Raw genomic sequence first — 19,399 nt, forward strand, 5'->3', positions numbered from 1 at the left:
ATAAGTTCACTACAATTATATAGGAATTCAAACACATTAAATATCAAACAAAGATGTCTGTTTGACTCTTTCGTGAGAAAATTCAGCCTGTTTACGCCTACATGTATGTATTTTGTCATAAACGTAGCATTTTTACTCTACACATATCTGTTAGAATGAAAAGCCTAGTATGAGAAGCTGAATCAGTAACAAAAATAAAACAATGGACCCTGTTAATTCAAACTGAAACATAAAATCAATTAACATAATGATCATTTAAATATTATCAATAACGTGACATTTGAAAAAAACACTGACAAAGGTCAAATTGTTTCATTGCTTTAACAATGTTATATTTGACTAAAATCGTTCATTTTAATCGTAAATAGCATACAGTTACATCAGCCTTATTTTCATTTCTGTTGCCTTAAGAGGAGCATAGAGACCTTTCCAATGTTCCCAGACAGGACCTTTTCCGTATGCTGTATTGCCGTATTCCCCATTCAGATTAGCGTCATGACAATTTGTATACCACCAAGCGCCGATGTAGATCTGAGCACAGTTTGTACTTCTGTCTTCATCATTATCCCTATCTTTTGTTGAAAACATTTTGTTATTGTGCCTTTTTAAACTGTCTCCAGCATTCCCAGTGTAACTATCAAATGATAGCCTATAATTGGACTGTGCATCTCCGAGCATAAACGACTCATATTCTGCATATGCCTTCTCATTATCGTTACTGGTCAAGTCCACACGTAACTTGTATTTACCTTGAGAAGAAATCATGTGTATTGCTTGGTTTCCGAGCCAGTAGTTTTCGTTTAAATCCCCAAATCCAGATTTGTATTCATCCCAAGTTCTGAAGAAATTACTCGCCGACACTCTGCGTTGTATGACGGTCCATCCACCGGTCGTTGTATCCATGTCACATCTAACTTGAAAGCCTTTAACACCAGGTTTGGGGTAAATAGTATAAACGCCAGTTCTCGTGTATCCGAGGTCTAGGACTTCATTGCAGTCCCTGGGTCTCGCGTTGCCGTCTATTGACCTCAAGATCTGATCCAGTTTAGCTTCACATATGTCCAATTTTACAGTTACATTTTCTATTTTTTCAACCAAGTTTTCAAATCGTGTTTCATATGTTTCCAACTTTGACGTTAAGTTACCAATTAAGTCCGAATGATAGTTTCCGTGAATTCTCGTAGTAATTAGGTCCGTGTTATTGGCTTTCTTCTCGCTGTATCCGTTATGCATATTGACAACAGTATAATGATCAATAGCGTCAGTAGTAACACATAAAATTACAACAACTCGTATAAGGCCTTTCAATTCCATGATTTTATTTCAAAATTCTAAAGCAAACGAAAACCTGCAAGAATGTCGTTTCAAAAAGAATGAACTGAAAATTAACAGCGTAGTAGTTTATTTCGTGGTTTACTGTTTACTGTGCCGTAGTTTTGCATAATCGGATCTCATTAGATAGATATCGTATTGTATGAAATTTTGTTTATCTGTGCTTTCGTATCTTTGCCCATTTCAACTGCAAAAAAACTTAATGTTTCAAATCTTCCTTTTTTGGTGCTATTTCGTTGGCGATTTGTGATCAGGTATGTCAATATTTTAAAAATGCATTAGGATTAGTCGGATTTAGAGTTGTAAATCTAACTAACTCCAATGTAGTTTTAAGTTTAAGAAATAAATATACAGTATTGTACCAACCAGTTATTATAGACTAAATATTCAATCATTCGCAATGTTAACATTGCACCAATCATACGACTAAACAAGTAATTCGCCAGGTGGGGCAATATACGCCCGAGGGGTTATATAAGAGTAGGAAGGAAGCAACATTTAAGAAAAAAAATATATAAAAAATATGGAAGGTGTCAGAGGGGGATGGGGGAGCAGGGTGTGTTGGGGAATATTTAAGGACAAGAAACATTTTATTTACGTTTGGGGACGGGTGGGTGGTTAAATGGGATGGGGTGGGGATGTAATATAGATTTTTGCAATTTGTACATCGTCTCATCAACACCTGCCTATGTTCCAAGTTTCAAGTCAATACCTTTAATACATTTTTAAGTTATGCTCTGGACACAAATATGAAGGGCTGTGACTGCAACCTTAAACCTACAGACCAGTTTCATGTTTTCTGCACATTGTCTCTTCACTGCCTACCCACATGCCAAGTTTGAATGCCTAGAATGGTTAATAAGTTATGCTCCGGACACGAAATAAGACAGATCTCATCACCTCCTTAGTACTTACATGTAAAGCTTGAAGTCAATACCTTGCATGGTTATTTAGTTATGCTCGAGACGCAAAATGCGACGGAGAGTTTGACCTTTTAGCTCAATTTGTGACCTTGAGACCAAGGTCTTTGTATCTTTTGACCTACATATCCGGTTCAGGCACTCTGCACATCGCTATCTATCTATATGTTAAGTTTAAAGTCAATAACTTTTTAAGTTATACAGTTAATTCAAGAAACGAATTAGAACGGACGCACGCACGCGCCGTCACATAATGCCGCCCGTTTTTCAAATACGGGTGTATAAAATATATATCATGCACATGTGAACTGTTGTAATTTCAAGTTCCCGACCCGGCTTACAATGACAAATATAAACAAAGAAATGCACTTTTCTGTTCAAGTAAAATTTGACTTTTAACAGGCGTGTACCAGCCTAGTAATATCACTGGGAACGCTTGCAACATGTCATGGTATATCCGGTAAAAGTAACTATGATAATTATTTAGAAGTGATTGTTGATTTAATCTATTTTCTTATTTTGAAATTATAGGCGAGACTAACACTTAGGGGTCAGCAACTTTAGATAGAGTATGAGAAATGACAATACTAATTCCACTAAAATGCAATGAGAAATTGTCAAAAGTTGACACATTATGCTTCACAGCTTTGCTATATAACCCGGTCTCTTCGACAGACCGGGAAACACGTTAGCTATGCAGCACTTTAGCTGCAGAGCGCCTAAGCTACAGGATAGAGCTGTAAGATCATGTGTGTCTATCTATTTTGGCAGTTACGATTCTAAATTATTATCATTGAAATTATTTCAGTTTTGAGAGACTATCTATGGATCAATTAAATTAAGAATGATTTTTTTTAACTGTGCATCTAGAGAGTGACATTTTATGTATTAATCAATTCTGGATAATTTCGGGCTTTGGAAAGAATAAATTATATTCAAACTGTGTCTATCGGGTAAATAAGCAAGCGCCGTGTTTGATCCGACTTTGCAAAATCCACGAGAGCAGAATACAAAATCCCAGATCTAGCTACTGTTATAATGACCCTTTTATTATATACATCAACCTTTTGGTTTAGTGTTTTGTTATTGAACGAAATCTTCAATGTTAAAATGGAATTTAGTGAAGGTTTTATGCGCGCTAATTTTAGAAATGCGTCCGGCGGTCATGCATATCAAAAAAGTAGTCCTGTAATATACAATACAAAAGGTACAATACGGATTTTTTCTGCCTGTTTATATTTAATAGTGAAATACAAGCCGAGTTTTATAGAATTTATACAGGTACATAAAAAAGAAGTATTTATCCACATTTTTGCACTGAGATTGCGATATGTCAACTTATTAACATACGTAAATAGTTTAATGTCATTCTATACATGTCTAGTAATCAGTTGTATTTGTATTCACCATGAAACAGAAGGATAATGTGTTAGTTATAGTTTCCGTATTAGTGGATGGGTCGTGCTACAGTTATTACACGTCGAACACACGATACATAGACCTTTCCTGTTTACTATCGTTTTATTTCATTTATCAACATTGATCTTATCGCGCTAATCAACAGGCGGTTTTGAGATAGCATACTTTCTACAAGAATGACATAATTGATAATGTTGATCATAGTGCTTAAGGAGGAACCACACTATAACTTTTTTTCAGAGCCCACGTTATTGACTGGTACCAACAAAAACTGGAAGATATTTCTGATTTAGATCTGTGTATATTTTTACGTTTAATGCATCAGTGACGTTTCCATGACGTCGCAAACATGACCACTTCGCGCACTTTTGACGTCAGGTATACGGGGACAAAATCTGCCTTGAAATTATTGTACCGGCAATATTTTTTAACATAAACCCATAAATTATACATGAAATGAAAGCTGACATGAAACTCCAGACGATGATTTAATCGGAATTGCTCTACGTTTTCGTTTAATAAAATTAGAGCCAAAAAACGAGTTTTCTTTTTACTTAAATTTTCCACAAAAAAATAGCTTCGCTCAGCATCAAAAAAAATCCATCCGTAATTTTTTTACCAAACTTTAATATGTTTTACACTAATACGTCCTGTAAATATGTAGTGAAAAACAGAAAGTTTTACCGTGCCGTTTTGTGGCTATAAGACCTTTTTAAACAACACTACAGTAACATTTTTCGACGCTGAAAAAAATGACGTGACTGTGAGATATGGCCCTTAAGGTTAGGCTAAAAAAGTTTGTTTCTGGTAACATGCTAAACAAATAGGTTAGGGAGCTAAAGTGTCGCCAGTTTTTATTTACACATTTACAATTAACTGTAATATATTTATTATTAGGTATAAGGCCATGTCACGGCTACGAAGTAGGTTCGAAATGGCTTTTTTTACCATGTCTGGAAGGTTTTCGACCCAGTTGGGTCCCTTTTGACATAAACTTGTACCCTTTTAATACATGGCCGACTAGGTATGGGTCCTGGCTACGGATCAAGACCATGCTCGAAAACCTGGGTGAGCCATATGTGTCAGGGGAGGTAATACATAGAGGAACGGTATTGTATTAAATGCATACTGAATTTCAGCTGATAATGACACTATGTTAGATTTTGACCCTTGTTCGAGTCTCTACACCCCAGGTACCTACCTATACCATATATGAATATGTTTATAAATGTCCTAACTTTACATTTAAGCTACTTACAAGTCCATATGATGCCATCAGAGCTCAGAACAGGTATTAGAAAATGACCAAACTTGTTATTTGCAATAGGGTGCTGGCCAAGACTAAGCTTGCCCGCCCCGGGGAGCCATGAGAATTGCCCCAATGGTGTCATTGGACTCAGTGAAGGTAGTGCTTGAGTTTTCAGGACTGTCTTGACTGCTCTGAAAAGTTCATATTTTGAGAATATTACCGGAATTTGACCTATGACCTTGACCCCTAGTCGACCGGGTTCGAACCTGACGTGGCCTGTTTTCTCTAGGTACTTGCTTTCCCTTCGCAACAAGGTATCATTTATTAAAAATGAAGATATGACTCCTCTGACAAGGCCAGACCTTCTATTTAATATATGAAGAAGTATGCATATTTTCACGAAAAATGATACATTTTGAGACGGTCCTCCGACGAAACCGTCGGCGATCAAAAATATACAAATTACATATCTGCTTAGGCAATGTTTAGATATAATTTATAAAAGTTATTTCATTAAAATATCTTGTGTTTGGAACATTCTACAATTATATGAAGTTAATGAAAATCACTGCCTTTTACCGTACGGAAAAGTACGGAAATACAGCTTTTATCCTAAATTACGTACAGACGGACGGAAAGATGTTGTCTTTTTTGTCACAAACTTTCAAATTTTGTCATTTTCTGTCAAGGCAAGTTTTAATTTGCAGTTATTTCGCCAAAGTAAATATTTTATAAGCACTTTTTCCTTATTTTACGGCAAATATTTTAAGCTAAAATGGCAAAGTTCAGCAAATGTTCCCGACAGCGTGCTCATCGGGGAAGACAATTGTTTTTCATATTCGATTAGACAATATTTCCAACTACTTTTTAAAAGAAATTTCAGTTTGATATCTTACTCTTAACGCTTTTTATAATAAAAAGAAATTGATTAATTTTTCGAAAAAATGCGACCAAGATTAGCGTTATACGGTCACTATAGCAAGTCGACAGATCGTACAGACGGACACAACTTACCTAAAACAATTTATTTCCATAGAAATATTTGATATTCGCCAAAAACGTGTTACTTAAGAGCCTTAGTTGATGTAAAATATTTTTTCAGAAAAATAAAGTGTATTTTCGTAATGTTTTTGCTTTTTGACATAATGACACCCATGTTCGAGCCCGGACGACCCTTGGGGTCGGGTTTGAGCCTTGCGCTATACCTTTATGAAATAGTTCTTGAATAGTTCTACAAATGAATGTAACTTTCATTAAGATATCTAGAGTAATATATTGTATACCTAGTAATAAAGAAGCGATAAAAGTCGTAAAATATGCGTCGAGAAATCCGTGCAGAACTACGCGCTATTATCTGAGTCTACATGTCTTTTTGACCACACCAAGCACGTGATCGCGATCGGCCAATTTGCTCTGAACAAATGTGTAATATTTTATGCTATTATAGACAAATTCGGTCATTTCTGTAAAATTACTACATAAATATGGTACGCTTTATACAAAGTATATAAAATATGTTAACTATTTGCGTTGTTAAATAGGCTCTGATCTATAACTCTCATATGCGGAAAATGTATTAGCAATAATTTTATATATGTTAGAAGAGTTTCAAATAATACATGTTTATTATCTTGCATAACTTCGAATATGACTACGTAGATAATGAGGTCACTGAAAGGAAATTTACACTAGTGTTTCCACTGATGTGATAATTATTCTTATCACTATAAACGAATGCCATATTCTCAGCCTATTCTTTAATTAGTACCTATCCTCGCAGAAACATAATATTTCCGTATTTCGGGTCTGAACGGTAGATATTCGGATCTGGCAGTATGTTAACTAATGATAGTGTTACCGTCTGTGTGATTACACATTCCATAAAAGCTACCACAATTACTAAATAATGGGATAACTAATGTAATTTCATGTTTATCTGAACGTTGCGTAAGTTGTCAATTCTTCAAAAAAAAAATGAAACGGTGACGTCGAGAAAACGTAAATTTATTGACCTAGTATCAACGCATAACAGCTAATTACCTAAAAACGACACCGCAGTACTTTCTAAATTTTTACTGTTATTCAGAAAACATACTAATGTAAAACATATTCAGTTTTAATAAAAAAATTACGAATGGATATTTTTTTAATGCTGAGCGAAGCTATTTTTTGTGGAAATTTTAAGTAAAAAGAAAACTCGTTTTTTTGGCTGTCATTTTATTAAGCGGAAACGTAGAGCAATTCCGATTAAATCATCATTAAATACAAATCTATTACAGTTAATTGTAAATGTTTAAATAAAAACTGGCGACACTTTAGCTTCCTACCCTATTTGTTTAGCATGTTACCAGAAACAAACTTTTTTTGCCTAACCTTAAGGGCCATATCTCACAGTCACGTCATTTTTTTCAGCGTCGAAAAATGTTACTGTAGTGATCCTTAAAAAGTTCTTATAGCCACAAAACGGCACGGTAAAACTTTCTGTTTTTTACTACATATTTACAGGACGTATTAGTGTAAAACATATTAAAGTTTGGTAAAAAAATTACGGATGGATTTTTTTTGATGCTGAGCGAAGCTATTTTTTTGTGGAAAATTTAAGTAAAAAGAAAACTCGTTTTTTTGGCTCTAATTTTATTAAACGAAAACGTAGAGCAATTCCGATTAAATCAACGTCTGGAGTTTCATGTCAGCTTTCATTTCATGTATAATTTATGGGTTTATGTTAAAAAATATTGCCGGTACAATAATTTCAAGGCAGATTTTGTCCCCGTATACCTGACGTCAAAAGTGCGCGAAGTGGTCATGTTTGCGACGTCATGGAAACGTCACTGATGCATTAAACGTAAAAATATACACAGATCTAAATCAGAAATATCTTCCAGTTTTTGTTGGTACCAGTCAATCACGTGGGCTCTGAAAAAAAGTTATAGTGTGGTTCCTCCTTAATATCAGGAAGGTCGGACAATTCTAACGAAACAGGATGAGAGCTATTGACTTTAATATGTAAAAATAACCGATATTTGTTAATGCACGCTTTGCAGGTCCAGCTCCACGTGAACATAGAAAGCATCGAATCAGATCGGATTTCCGGAATAGTCTAAACCATTATTCAGAACTATTTGCATATAAGTTGCAAGATGCTGTTTTTGCAGCATACGAACGGGGCAACTTTTCATTTTTAATAGTGCATGTACATAACCTTAATGAACAACACAATTTAAAGACTGTTTAAATGAAGTTTTGATATCTACACATTCTAAAATTAGTTTTGTTTACTTAAATGATATGATATTAATACTTAAAAAATAAAATCATCCTATAATGAGGTTTTTTTTTAACATTTTCACCCCTTTTAGAGCCTCGTCTATTTCTTGTCATTTGTCTGTGTTTCATATATAAAATATGTATAAAATGTAACTGAATAGATATTGTGTTAAGAATAATTACTTATCAAGGTATATTCTTGTCATTTGTCTGTGTTTCATATATAAAATATGTATAAAATGTAACTGAATAGATATTGTGTTAAGAATAATTACTTATCAAGGTCATAAATTAATTTTCTGTAAATTGCTTTCAAAGTATATATTTAAATGAATAAAACAAAGGTCCCTTTTTCTTTTTTGGGCCTCATTTCAAGCTAATTGAGGTTAGCGAACCGCGTGTCTCCTCGTTTTTTTCTTTCTTTTGGATTCAGCATACTTCAGAGTAGTAGTAGACAAAGTTTCGTGCTTTCTTCACAAACGGAAACATCTTTTCCCTCTAACCTATACACTATAGGTATGGATTCATATTTGACCTTTTTCGCTAACCATGCGTAAATATAGCGAAGATTTGAAGTACAGAATTAGATAGGTAAGTAATATACTGAACAATACTTATTTGTGTCGGTAAGATTTAACCGTTTGACGCTTCATCACGAACCTTTCCACTCTAATAACACAGTTGTTACAATTTTGTTATGAACAGATAATTTACATATATTTATATTAATAAGTGTAATCATCAAGCATAAAAACGATATTTCCTGACTATTAGGGAAATATCAATTAAGCTTATTAAATATTTTATCTTAGAAGGAAAATGGTGGGTAAATATAAGATTACATCTATAAAACCTGCAGATTAATACATAAGATTGCATCAAAAAATTGAATGTGTCTTTGTTTAAAAACATGCCTTAACAAAAATATATTTTTCGCAATTTAAAATTGCCGTTTATCCGATGTGACTGAAAGGACCTGACCTCCAGATTTCGTCTAAAAGTATTCTTACTTTAAAACTGAAGTTTGGCCATATCATGAACATTAAAATCTGAGTTTTTGTTTCTAAACTTTTCTTAAAAATGACAAATCGATAACAAAATAGATGCCCGCGTCACAAATCGAACTCTGACCGCCGCGGCAATAACAACTTTCCGCTTTACCAATCCCGCCACGGAGGAATATAGTTATGTACATTGCGTTTAGCAGTTCACCTCGATTAAAGCGTTCTAACTCTTTTCGATTTTCGGTGTAAAAATAGTAAAACAAATATTCTGATGTGTTTCTATAAGATATAATCTGTCAATAATTAATTTTAAAAGCTTTCTTAAGAAATATAACATTAATTTACTGATATCTATGTGTTTTTCTTTTTTGTTGTCGTACGATCTGGAAGTCATTGCCCTTAATGTATTTGATACAGAATGACACGCGACAGTATCCGGGTAAATACGTATTCTAGTTTGGCAATTGGCACTCGAACGTAAACAGTGTTCTATATGCACATCGTATTCCGTAAAACAACGAAGTATGCCGAAATCACATACGGAGAATAACTATTAATTTGCCGATTGTCGTTTAGAGTCCATTACCTTAATTTTTACTTCAATCTGGAAGCTAAAACTGCATTTTGTATATTAACTTGAAAGAATTATAAAAAATAGGAAGTGACTTCCGTAAACTTAATCAGCTATTAGTGTATGTTATATGTTGCATGGTATTATAAAAACAAAACACAACATACGTGCAATATAGACGTCCCTTTAAATATTTCAACAATTGTACATGATATCAAATAAAGTACACATCATAGACAGTATTTGCTTAAAACAGAAAACACGAGGTTTTAAAAAAAAGCCTGACATTTAGTTTATACTGGAAATGTTTTATGTCCTCACAATTATATAAAGATATTTCGTTTTGTTTCAGTAGGCGACGGTATAATGTTGTTGAGATTTTTATATCCGTTTATGGTGTTATTTTGAGAGGAACTTAGGAACGCATCTCGAAGTGTCAGTTTATACTTTTACTCGTTGGAAGGTATGATTTTCATTTCTGTTGTTTTGAGAGAAAGCCCTTTCCAGGTGTACCAGATGACACCTTTACCAAAATTATCATTGCCGTAATCTCCATTAAGATTGGATAAATGACAGTCTTTATACCACCAGGCGCCAGTATATGTCTGAGCACAATTGTCATTTACTTGATCGTTTTCCCTATCTTTTGTAGAAAACATTTGATTAATTTGGAAATTTAAACTGTCTCCCGCATTTCCAGTGTACCCGCCAACAATGAGCGTGTAATTTGATTTGACACCCCCTACAGAAAATGACCCTTACTCTGCATATGCCGACTCATTTTCAATACTGGTCAAGTCCACACGTAGTTTGCATTTGCCTTGAGAAGTAATCATGTGTATTGCTTGGTTTCCGAGCCAGTAATTTTCGTTCACATACCCCAAGCCAGATTTGTATTCATCCCAAGTTCTGAAGAAATTACTCGCCGACAGTCTGCGCTGTATGATGGTCCATCCACCGGTCGTTGTTTCCATGTCACACCTAACTTTAAAGCCTACAACACCAGGTTTTGGGTAGATAGTATAAACGCCAGTTCTTGTGTATCCGAGGTTTTGAACTTCGTTGCAGTCATTGGGTCTCACGTTGCCGTCTGTTGACTCCAAAATCTGATCCAGTTTAGCTTCACAGATGTCCAACATTGACTTTAAGTAACCAATTAAGTCCGAAGGATGGTTACCGTGAATTGTACATGTAGTAGTAATTTGGTCCGTGCTGTTGGCTTTCTACTCGCTGTGTCCGTTGTGAATATTGATATTAACATTATAATGATCAATAGCGTCAGCAGTAACACACGGAAGTGCCATAACTAGTATAAGGCCTTTCAGTTCCATGATTATTTCTTTAAAATTCTTTTAAAGCGAATGAATACCTGACGTGATAGTCGTTATAAAAGAATGAAGTGAGAATTTAAAGCGTATCGTTTTCAAATGTCGTTTCGTGATTTATTTGATAACAGTTACTGCGATACAGCATCAAATTTAATTTTTAAAAAAACTATATGCCATAAATTAAAAGCTTTGCCCCGGCATAATTTCAGTATAAATTCTTTTAAAGATACTACCGATTTCATACGAAAAAAATAACTGCAATGAATTAGAAACCAAAGCAAGCGGAAAACAAACCACACAAAATATGTAATGCAAAAAAAAAATTTTGGTCGGTGCTACAAAATGAATATTAAAATTATATCCATCCATCACCTACTGGTTATATTGATTTTACATCGTGTTTTTTTATTTTAAAACGAGAGTGCTACTGCCTGTTATTTACATATTTTACCCAAATTGCATGACAAATCTGCCGTCAAATATACTTTGCCGTCGATAAAAAGCGAATAAACAGCTTATTCTGATTTATCAAAATTTGCGTCTCCTTGCATTGTTTGAAAATTTGCTGTACTGTGTTACATAATTACTGAAAATACAAAATGTTAAAATGAAGAAAAAATTTTTTGATAGCTAAATGTTTATGTCCCAAATTTGATTTGATTGTTATATTTTTTTTTGGTACATTTTTTACTATTACTTTAAATCACCCTCGACACCTCATTCCTAGGAATTCACCGCCACGGAGAAAATAAAAAAAATGGGGAGTTAATTTCCCCAAATATTTAAAAAAGCAATATTAAAAAATCGTATGAATAAATTTAAATATTATATTTTTTGGTTTTCTGTTAATATCGAGTACAAAGGGGTTTATTACTTTTTTCTAAATTTCCACGAGATGCACCGTAACCCTTTAGTCAGTATATTATACTTTATACACTAAAAGCTGCGGGCATGCAAAACTTTGGTATTTTGCCGTGCGCTCCCAATGATAATTTTTTTTTGGGCAGCGCAGAACGGCGCACTGGTTTTGTCTAAAAAACGTTTTGTTTTTCATGGGGGCCGATAGGGATCCCAAAAATGGTTTTTTCTTATAAAAAAAATCTTTTTATGTTATTTTGTACAATGTCGATAAGTCGGATTATTTTTGTTTCAAGCTTGAATATTTAGTCCATAATATCTATTCGCTTAAAGACAGAAGGTGTACGTATTATACAATTATTGCATTGCTACTGTATATACTATAAATCTGACTAACCTAAATGTATTTTTAAAACAGTGAGATAACTGATCAAAACCCGCCAACAAAACAGCACAAAAACAGGAAGATTTGAAACTCATGCAACTGAAAGGCCTTATACTAGTTCTGGTAATTCTATGTGTTACTGCTGACGCTATTGGTCATTATACTGTTGTCAATATTCATAACGGATACAGCGAGAAGAAAGCCAATAAGACGGATCATATTACTACGACAATTCACGGAAACCATCCTTTGGACTTAAATGGTAACTTAACGTCAAAGTTGGATGCATATGAAACACGATTTAAAAACTTGGTGAACAAGATAGAAAATGTAACGGTAAAGTTGGACATCTGTGAAGCTAAACTAGATCAGATTGTGGAGTCAATAGGCGACAACGCGAGACCCAAGGACTGTAATGAAGTCCTAGACCTCAGATACACGAGAACTGGCGTTTATACTATTTACCCAAAACCTGGTGTTAAAGGCTTGCAAGTAAGGTGTGACATGGATACTACGACTGGTGGATGGACCGTCATACAACGCAGAGTGTCGGCTTGTGATTTCTTCAGAACTTGGGATTAATACAAATCTGGCTTTGGGGATGTAAACGAAAACTACTGGCTCGGAAACTAAGCAATACACATGATGACTTCTCAAGGCAAATACAAACTACGTGTGGACTTGACCAGTATGGAAAATGAGACGGCATATGCAGAGTATTGGTCGTTTTCTGTGGGGGATGCCAAATCAAACTACGCTCTCGTTGTTGGCGGGTACACTGGAAATGCGGGAGACAGCCTCAGTATTCATAACAATAGTATGTTTTCCACGAAAGACAGGGATAATGACCAATGACCCAACAGCTGTGCTAAGGTTTACACTGGCGCTTGGTGGTATTACGCCTGTCATTATTCCAATCTGAATGGAGATTACGGCAATAATAATTATGGTAAAGGTATCAACTGGTATACCTGCAAAGGGCATAACTCTTCTCTCAAAACAACCGAAATGAAAATCATACCTACAAACGAGTAAGAGTATAAATTGACACTTTGAGATGCTTTCCTACGTTCCTCTAAAAACACCATAAACGGAAATGAAAACCTCAACAACATTATGCCGTCGCCTACGGAAAGCAAACGAAATATCTTTATGTAATTTTGAGAACACAAAAACATTTTCAGTATATACTACGTATCATGTTGATCATTTTTCGGATTTTTTAAACCTTAACTTGTTTTCTGCTTTACGAAAATACTGTTTATGATGTGCACTTGTTTTGATACCATGTAGATTTGTTGAAATATTTAAAGGGACGTCTATATTGCACCTATGTTGTGTTTTGTTTTTATAATACCATCCAATATATAACATACACCAATAACTGATTAAGGTTACTGAAGTCACTTTTATTATTATTCTTTCAAGGCAATATACAAAATACAGTTTTAACCTCCAGATTGAAGTTAAAATTAAGGTAGTGGACTCGCAACGATAATCGGCAAATTACATAGTTCTTCTCCGTAAGTGATTTCGGTATAATTCGTTTTCTTATAGAAAACGATGCGGGTATAGAACTTTATTTACGTTCGAGTGCCTATTGCCTAACAAGAATACGTAGTCACACGGATACTGTCGAGTGTCATTCTGTACCAACTACCTTAAGGGCAAATTCATTTTAGTAAGGAATGTTAAGAACAAGCTACCTATAGTAGGTTTTATAGCTATTATTTGACTGTTTACAACCAGAACACATACATTTCAGTTACTGTTGCAAGATACATTTTTACATTATATTCAAATAATCAATAAACCTATAAGTAAAAGGTGTTAGTACAAGGAACATGGGTGTATTTAGACAAAGTGAACATTTCAAAGAACTTATCTTCTCATTGGTCAATTTGAAATGTAACCAAGTTGCACATAAATATTTTATTCAAAGAAATTCGATTTTGTTAAAAGATTATTTCAGTTGCAAAATACATGGTCTTATTATCAGAAATGTTCATCAATTGGCGCTTTGAGCGCAGTATACTCTTTTCTGTTTTATAACTTTTCAATCCTATTTAAACGGGATGCTTCAAGAATCTAAGTGCTCTTTTGATTTGAAAATTTCATCATTCTGCTTGTAATAAATAAGCAAGTTCAACGGTTTATCGATACACCGGTAGTCAGAGGGAAGTTCCGGCAACATAAAACACTGCAATCTGGATGACACAAAGGGTGATCTTGTTGCTTATAAACTATCTGAAAAAAAAAGAATAATAACAAGAACATCTTTTAGTTGACAAAAACGTAAACTAACTGAAAGTTCACGTCAGGTATTTTTCATTTTAGGAAAGGACAGTATTTGTTTCACTAAGAGTAAAGTAAAACTTAGTGTTTGATCAAACAGTTCTTGAACAAGAGTATTCTGAAAATTAAATCTACAAGAACGAATTTGAGTCATAACTCATTTTTATAGATAAGATGCATTAAGATGCATTGTAGCAGGAATGTTCTGAATTTTGAAGATGTTTTTAATATTTTTAGTTCTATTTTTAAAAATGCACTTTCACAGGAAATAACAATGTGTTATAATTGCAAACAAAAAGGCATTTTATTCCAAAAATATCAGATAAATTTACGCAAAAATGTGGCTTTTGGGCAAACTTTTATGAATTGAAGGTCTAATTTCCAAAATGATAGAAATTCATGGTGGGCAGTCTGCAAACATGTTTACATTTTGAATAACCGAATTATTTTCCTACTAACTGCCCATTGAGTCTGTAAGATTGATGTATAATATCAGTATCTTCATCAAACATGTAAACAAAATTTATGAAAAACTATTACAGATCAGACAGATGAAACAGTTGTGCGTATTTTTTAAAAATATTTTTTCCTTGTATGAAGGTGACTTTATGAATATCATATGTACATGCACTAACAAAAATGAAAAGTACCCCCATCCGTATGCTGCAAAAACAACATCTTGCAACTTGTATGCAAAATGTTCTGAATTATGGTTTCGACTATTCCTGATTCGGTGCTTTTTATGTTGCTTAAAGCACGATCGTTTATATTGTTCACGTGGAGCTTGACCTGTAAAGCGTGCATTTACAAATACCGGCTGTTTTTACATATTAAAGTCAATAGCTCTCATCCAGTTTCTTTAGAATTGTCCGATCTTCCTGATATTAAGCACCATGATCAAATTTATCAATTATGTCATTCTTGTAGAAAGTATGCTGTCTCAAAACCGCATGTTGATTAGCGCGATAAAATCAATGTTGATAAATGAAAGACAACGATAGTTAACAGGAAAGGTCTATGTATCATGTGTTCGACGGGTAACAATACTTTGCCAACGTTTAATTCACATTAACGCCATTAAATCAAGCATTTGCAACTTAAAAAGCAATTCAACCTTTGATTATTGAAAATTCTGGTTACTTAAATTTGTATTCAACGGTTACGTTACTTGCATGGATATTCGATGTTTGTAAACGACGGCCGAATATATGTAAATCCGAATAAAGCTTATCCGAATACGGCTTTTATGAGCAAGAGTCACGCTATACGAAGCGCAAAAGATACCAATCTAATATTCTTATTCATTTTAAAGTGTGATCAATATACATATAAAGCAAATCTTTCAGGAACATATCCTTTCAACTCTATAGATTAGTTATTTTTAAATTACTTCAGTACGCACAGTGCTAAAAATCCTTGATTATGCAACAACATTTTCTAAGGTTTACTTTCGGCCTTACAGCTTCATTTCGATGCAATTGAATTCAATATATAAAAAGCGATTGTGTTCTAAACATATCTGAACTATAAAATGAAAATTGCAAAAATATCAACGACAACAAGATTAAAGAACAGTAGCTAGATCTGGGATTTTGTATTCAACTCTCGTGGATTTTGCAAAGTCGGATTACACTCGGCGCTTGCCTTTTTACCCAAATGACACATTTGTCTCACTTAAACCACCGAAAGACACCATTTACGTCCTATCCCTCAGTAATACTTTGATCAAAAGTGACGTCTGAATCGCCCTCCTGGAAAAAAATATTTTTCCCCATAAATTCTATGGATTATTGTTCTTTATTTTATGCTTATTGGTGAAATACTGGAAAATAGCAGTGAGATATAAATCGATATCACTCACAGTGCCGAACTTCTTTTTTTTTCCAGATAAATTATCTCCCTTGAAATATATTCTTTAATTACCTCCCTTTGCTGCCTTTAAAATTACTGGATTATACTAATACTCAAGCCATACACGAGTCATGAACTGCTAGACAATCCTATATAGAACAGGCTAGCAATATAATCAAATTGTTACCTTTGTCAGCTTGGTTGCTAGGCCCTGTCATGTAGCTACAGATATCTGGATATGTGTGTTTCCTCTACTTTTTTCCATTGGTTCACTATCGTGTGGTAGATTTTACTGGCACATTTAGTTGGTTGTTGTCTTAGTTAATTATCACAAGACATCAACTCAACCTTACGTAATATGCCAGCATTTTCGTCGAAGTACTTTCCCACTCCAACTCCAAGCCCAGCCAGTTGTGTTCCAACTTGCATCCATTTTGTTATGCTATGCAGCTCCTAGATCAATATTTCCTAGCTATTTCTATTGAATCCATGATGATATTTAATTCTGCAGCTTGATTTTCCAAGGACTTACGCATATTCCACAGTTGTTTAGATTTTTAGTGTTGTTTTTTAAATCTGACCTTCAGCGTGTGTTTGCTAAACAAAGCAAGCTTCCGGTTATTCAACGAACTGACGGATTGACCCGAAAAGTTTTAAATATGCTTCTACTTAACTACCAGTATTTGTCAATGTCTCTGTTAGCCGCGGACTGTGTATTTTTACACAAAATATTTAAATGCAGGTTTTGTTTTAAAAAACAAAATGGCGTCGTGTTGATTTAATGAACCTAATCACCAATATTCGATATTAATGTGCCTAAGTGTCCATGGTAATTTAGCGGATGTATCATAGGTAACAGGCTAGCTGCAATAAATACGAATTTCGTCATGAAATATTGAATTTATATGAACATTTATGCACGTAATAAACAGAAAATTCGTTGCTCTTTATAAACTAGCATAAAATAAAAAGAAAATTTGTTTGTTTGCAGTGAGATATCGAAATATATCATCACCGATAAGGGAGACAATTCTGATATTTTCACTCAGGCTCCGCCTTCGTGAAAATATTTAATTGTCTCCCTTATTGGTGATGATATATTTCGATATCTCACTGCAAACAAACAAATATCCTCTATTTACCAGATTCTTAACTTTAAAATGTGAAAACGCTTTCCCTATTTTGTTCATATTTCTGTTCAAGTACCTCTTAATGTGTAATGAATCATGAAAAGTTGGATATCTTTCCTTTATAGAATTGAAGTTCTAAAATAAAATAATCTTCTCAAAGCATTTGAACTCAGGTTCACTGCAAATGTCTTGATTATGGCACTTCGTATTTATTTTTACATCCATATTCATTTTCGAAAAGTTCAATAAATAGGTAATAATATTGAAATTTACATATATTTAATACGTTTCGTTCCAAAACATAACGTATTGTTAATGTAAATATGCCATCAGATCATGGCTTTCTTTGATGGTCAGATTTTAATGGTCGGCACAGTGTGTTACCAACAACTACGTTAGTAGTTTGCGCCGCCTGACAATGGATAATCTTTCCCTTCGGAACTAGCACTTTATTGTTTACTTATATTTATGTGTGTATTTTTGTGTGTGTATTTTTGTGTACTTTTTATGTACATGCTTTTATTGTATATACATGTGCTTTAATATGGTGACGTACTATTTATACTTAATTCAAATATACACAACGCGCATTTTTTCCATAAACACATCTTGATTTGCACGACTTTCCGGCAACCTTTAGCACATATACGCAGGTATTTTATGATGAACAGAATACCGCAAGTATTTCAATACTTATGCTCGGCTTACACAAACTTCAATCAAGAACAACTGAAAACCAGACAACGTTCGAAACATTTTACAACCAAACAGCAGAATATAAATTCATACACCCCTAAAATGCAAAAGAGCTTATCAATCCAAAACGCAAATGATCAACCAAACCAAAAAAACAAATTCACCAAATGAGCCCATAATTCCAATTGCTGCGAACAAACAAGTATCAGCTTGAAAACAAAACAACAGCAACAACAACAACAACAAAAAGCACGACAAAATATTCGCTGAACAAAACATTAACTAAGAACAATGAAATAAACGCCACCAATATTCAAGAAACAAATCTTTAATTCAGTCATCGAGCCGCAAATTGACTTCAACTGCATGTAAAAATGCGAATCGCGAATAAAACTGAATTATTAGCACTTTTGGTTTACGACCCAGTTTCCACGCTCTCTGTATTCACTGCAGTGGTTTAACCAGCTGTATGTAAATATAGATAAACTCTGCTACAAATTATTTACAAAATCTTGTTTAGAAGCGTTTTGATAAAGCAATAAAGAATTATTCTGATATCGAAAGAACGCGATATTTGTAGAATAGTGTTTTAAATGATTAGCCATATTTATTTCTTCGAAACGGCCGGAACATTCGCAATGTTTTTATGCTGCTTGACATATTATGATAATTGATGAAAAATACTTCAATAATAACTTATTTAAAGCAGCCCGTTCTCATGCGAATTAAGAAGCCGACAAATAGTTAGTAAATAGTAGTCAAGACAGTTCCAGTTATGATTTGTCTTAATGTGTCGTGTTTTGTATTGTTTTGTATTAAGCTGTTATGTGTTACATAATTGCATGCAGAAATGTTGATTTTACATCAAGAACAGTGTTATTAAGAATTATTTTAATACTTTAATATATACCTCACATTGAAGTATAATTGCCCAATATTATAAAAAATCAACAACAATAATTGAAATCCAAATGAAATATAATCGTTCACTATAACGTCTTTTATTGACGTTGTCCGATAATAGCCTAGTACTAAGGTTGTACCCCTACCAGCCGTTTATAACTTCATTAGTCTATCGTATAGTGGATTTTCTT

At 33.9% G+C, this 19,399-nt stretch overlaps 2 protein-coding genes and 1 pseudogene across 2 annotated transcripts; 1 reads left to right on the forward strand and 2 right to left on the reverse strand.

Annotated features, from left to right (window-relative positions):
* Nucleotides 1-341: 341 nt before the first annotated feature.
* On the reverse strand, nucleotides 342-995 carry LOC123541824 (ficolin-2-like). The gene has a single exon (XM_045327446.2). The coding sequence runs from the start codon at nucleotides 901-903 to the stop codon at nucleotides 376-378; it is 528 nt and encodes a 175-aa protein (XP_045183381.2). The 5' UTR covers nucleotides 904-995; the 3' UTR covers nucleotides 342-375.
* Nucleotides 996-8,422: 7,427 nt separating this feature from the next.
* LOC128551130 (ficolin-2-like) lies at nucleotides 8,423-11,140 on the reverse strand (annotated as a pseudogene).
* A 1,286-nt stretch (nucleotides 11,141-12,426) lies between these two features.
* On the forward strand, nucleotides 12,427-12,977 carry LOC123542732 (angiopoietin-related protein 7-like). Its single transcript, XM_045328715.2, has one exon. It carries the CDS (start codon nucleotides 12,427-12,429, stop codon nucleotides 12,913-12,915), a length of 489 nt encoding a protein of 162 aa, XP_045184650.2. The 3' UTR covers nucleotides 12,916-12,977.
* Nucleotides 12,978-19,399: the final 6,422 nt, after the last annotated feature.

The sequence above is a fragment of the Mercenaria mercenaria genome, chromosome 19 (assembly GCF_021730395.1).
Source record: "Mercenaria mercenaria strain notata chromosome 19, MADL_Memer_1, whole genome shotgun sequence".
Lineage (NCBI taxonomy): Eukaryota > Metazoa > Mollusca > Bivalvia > Venerida > Veneridae > Mercenaria > Mercenaria mercenaria.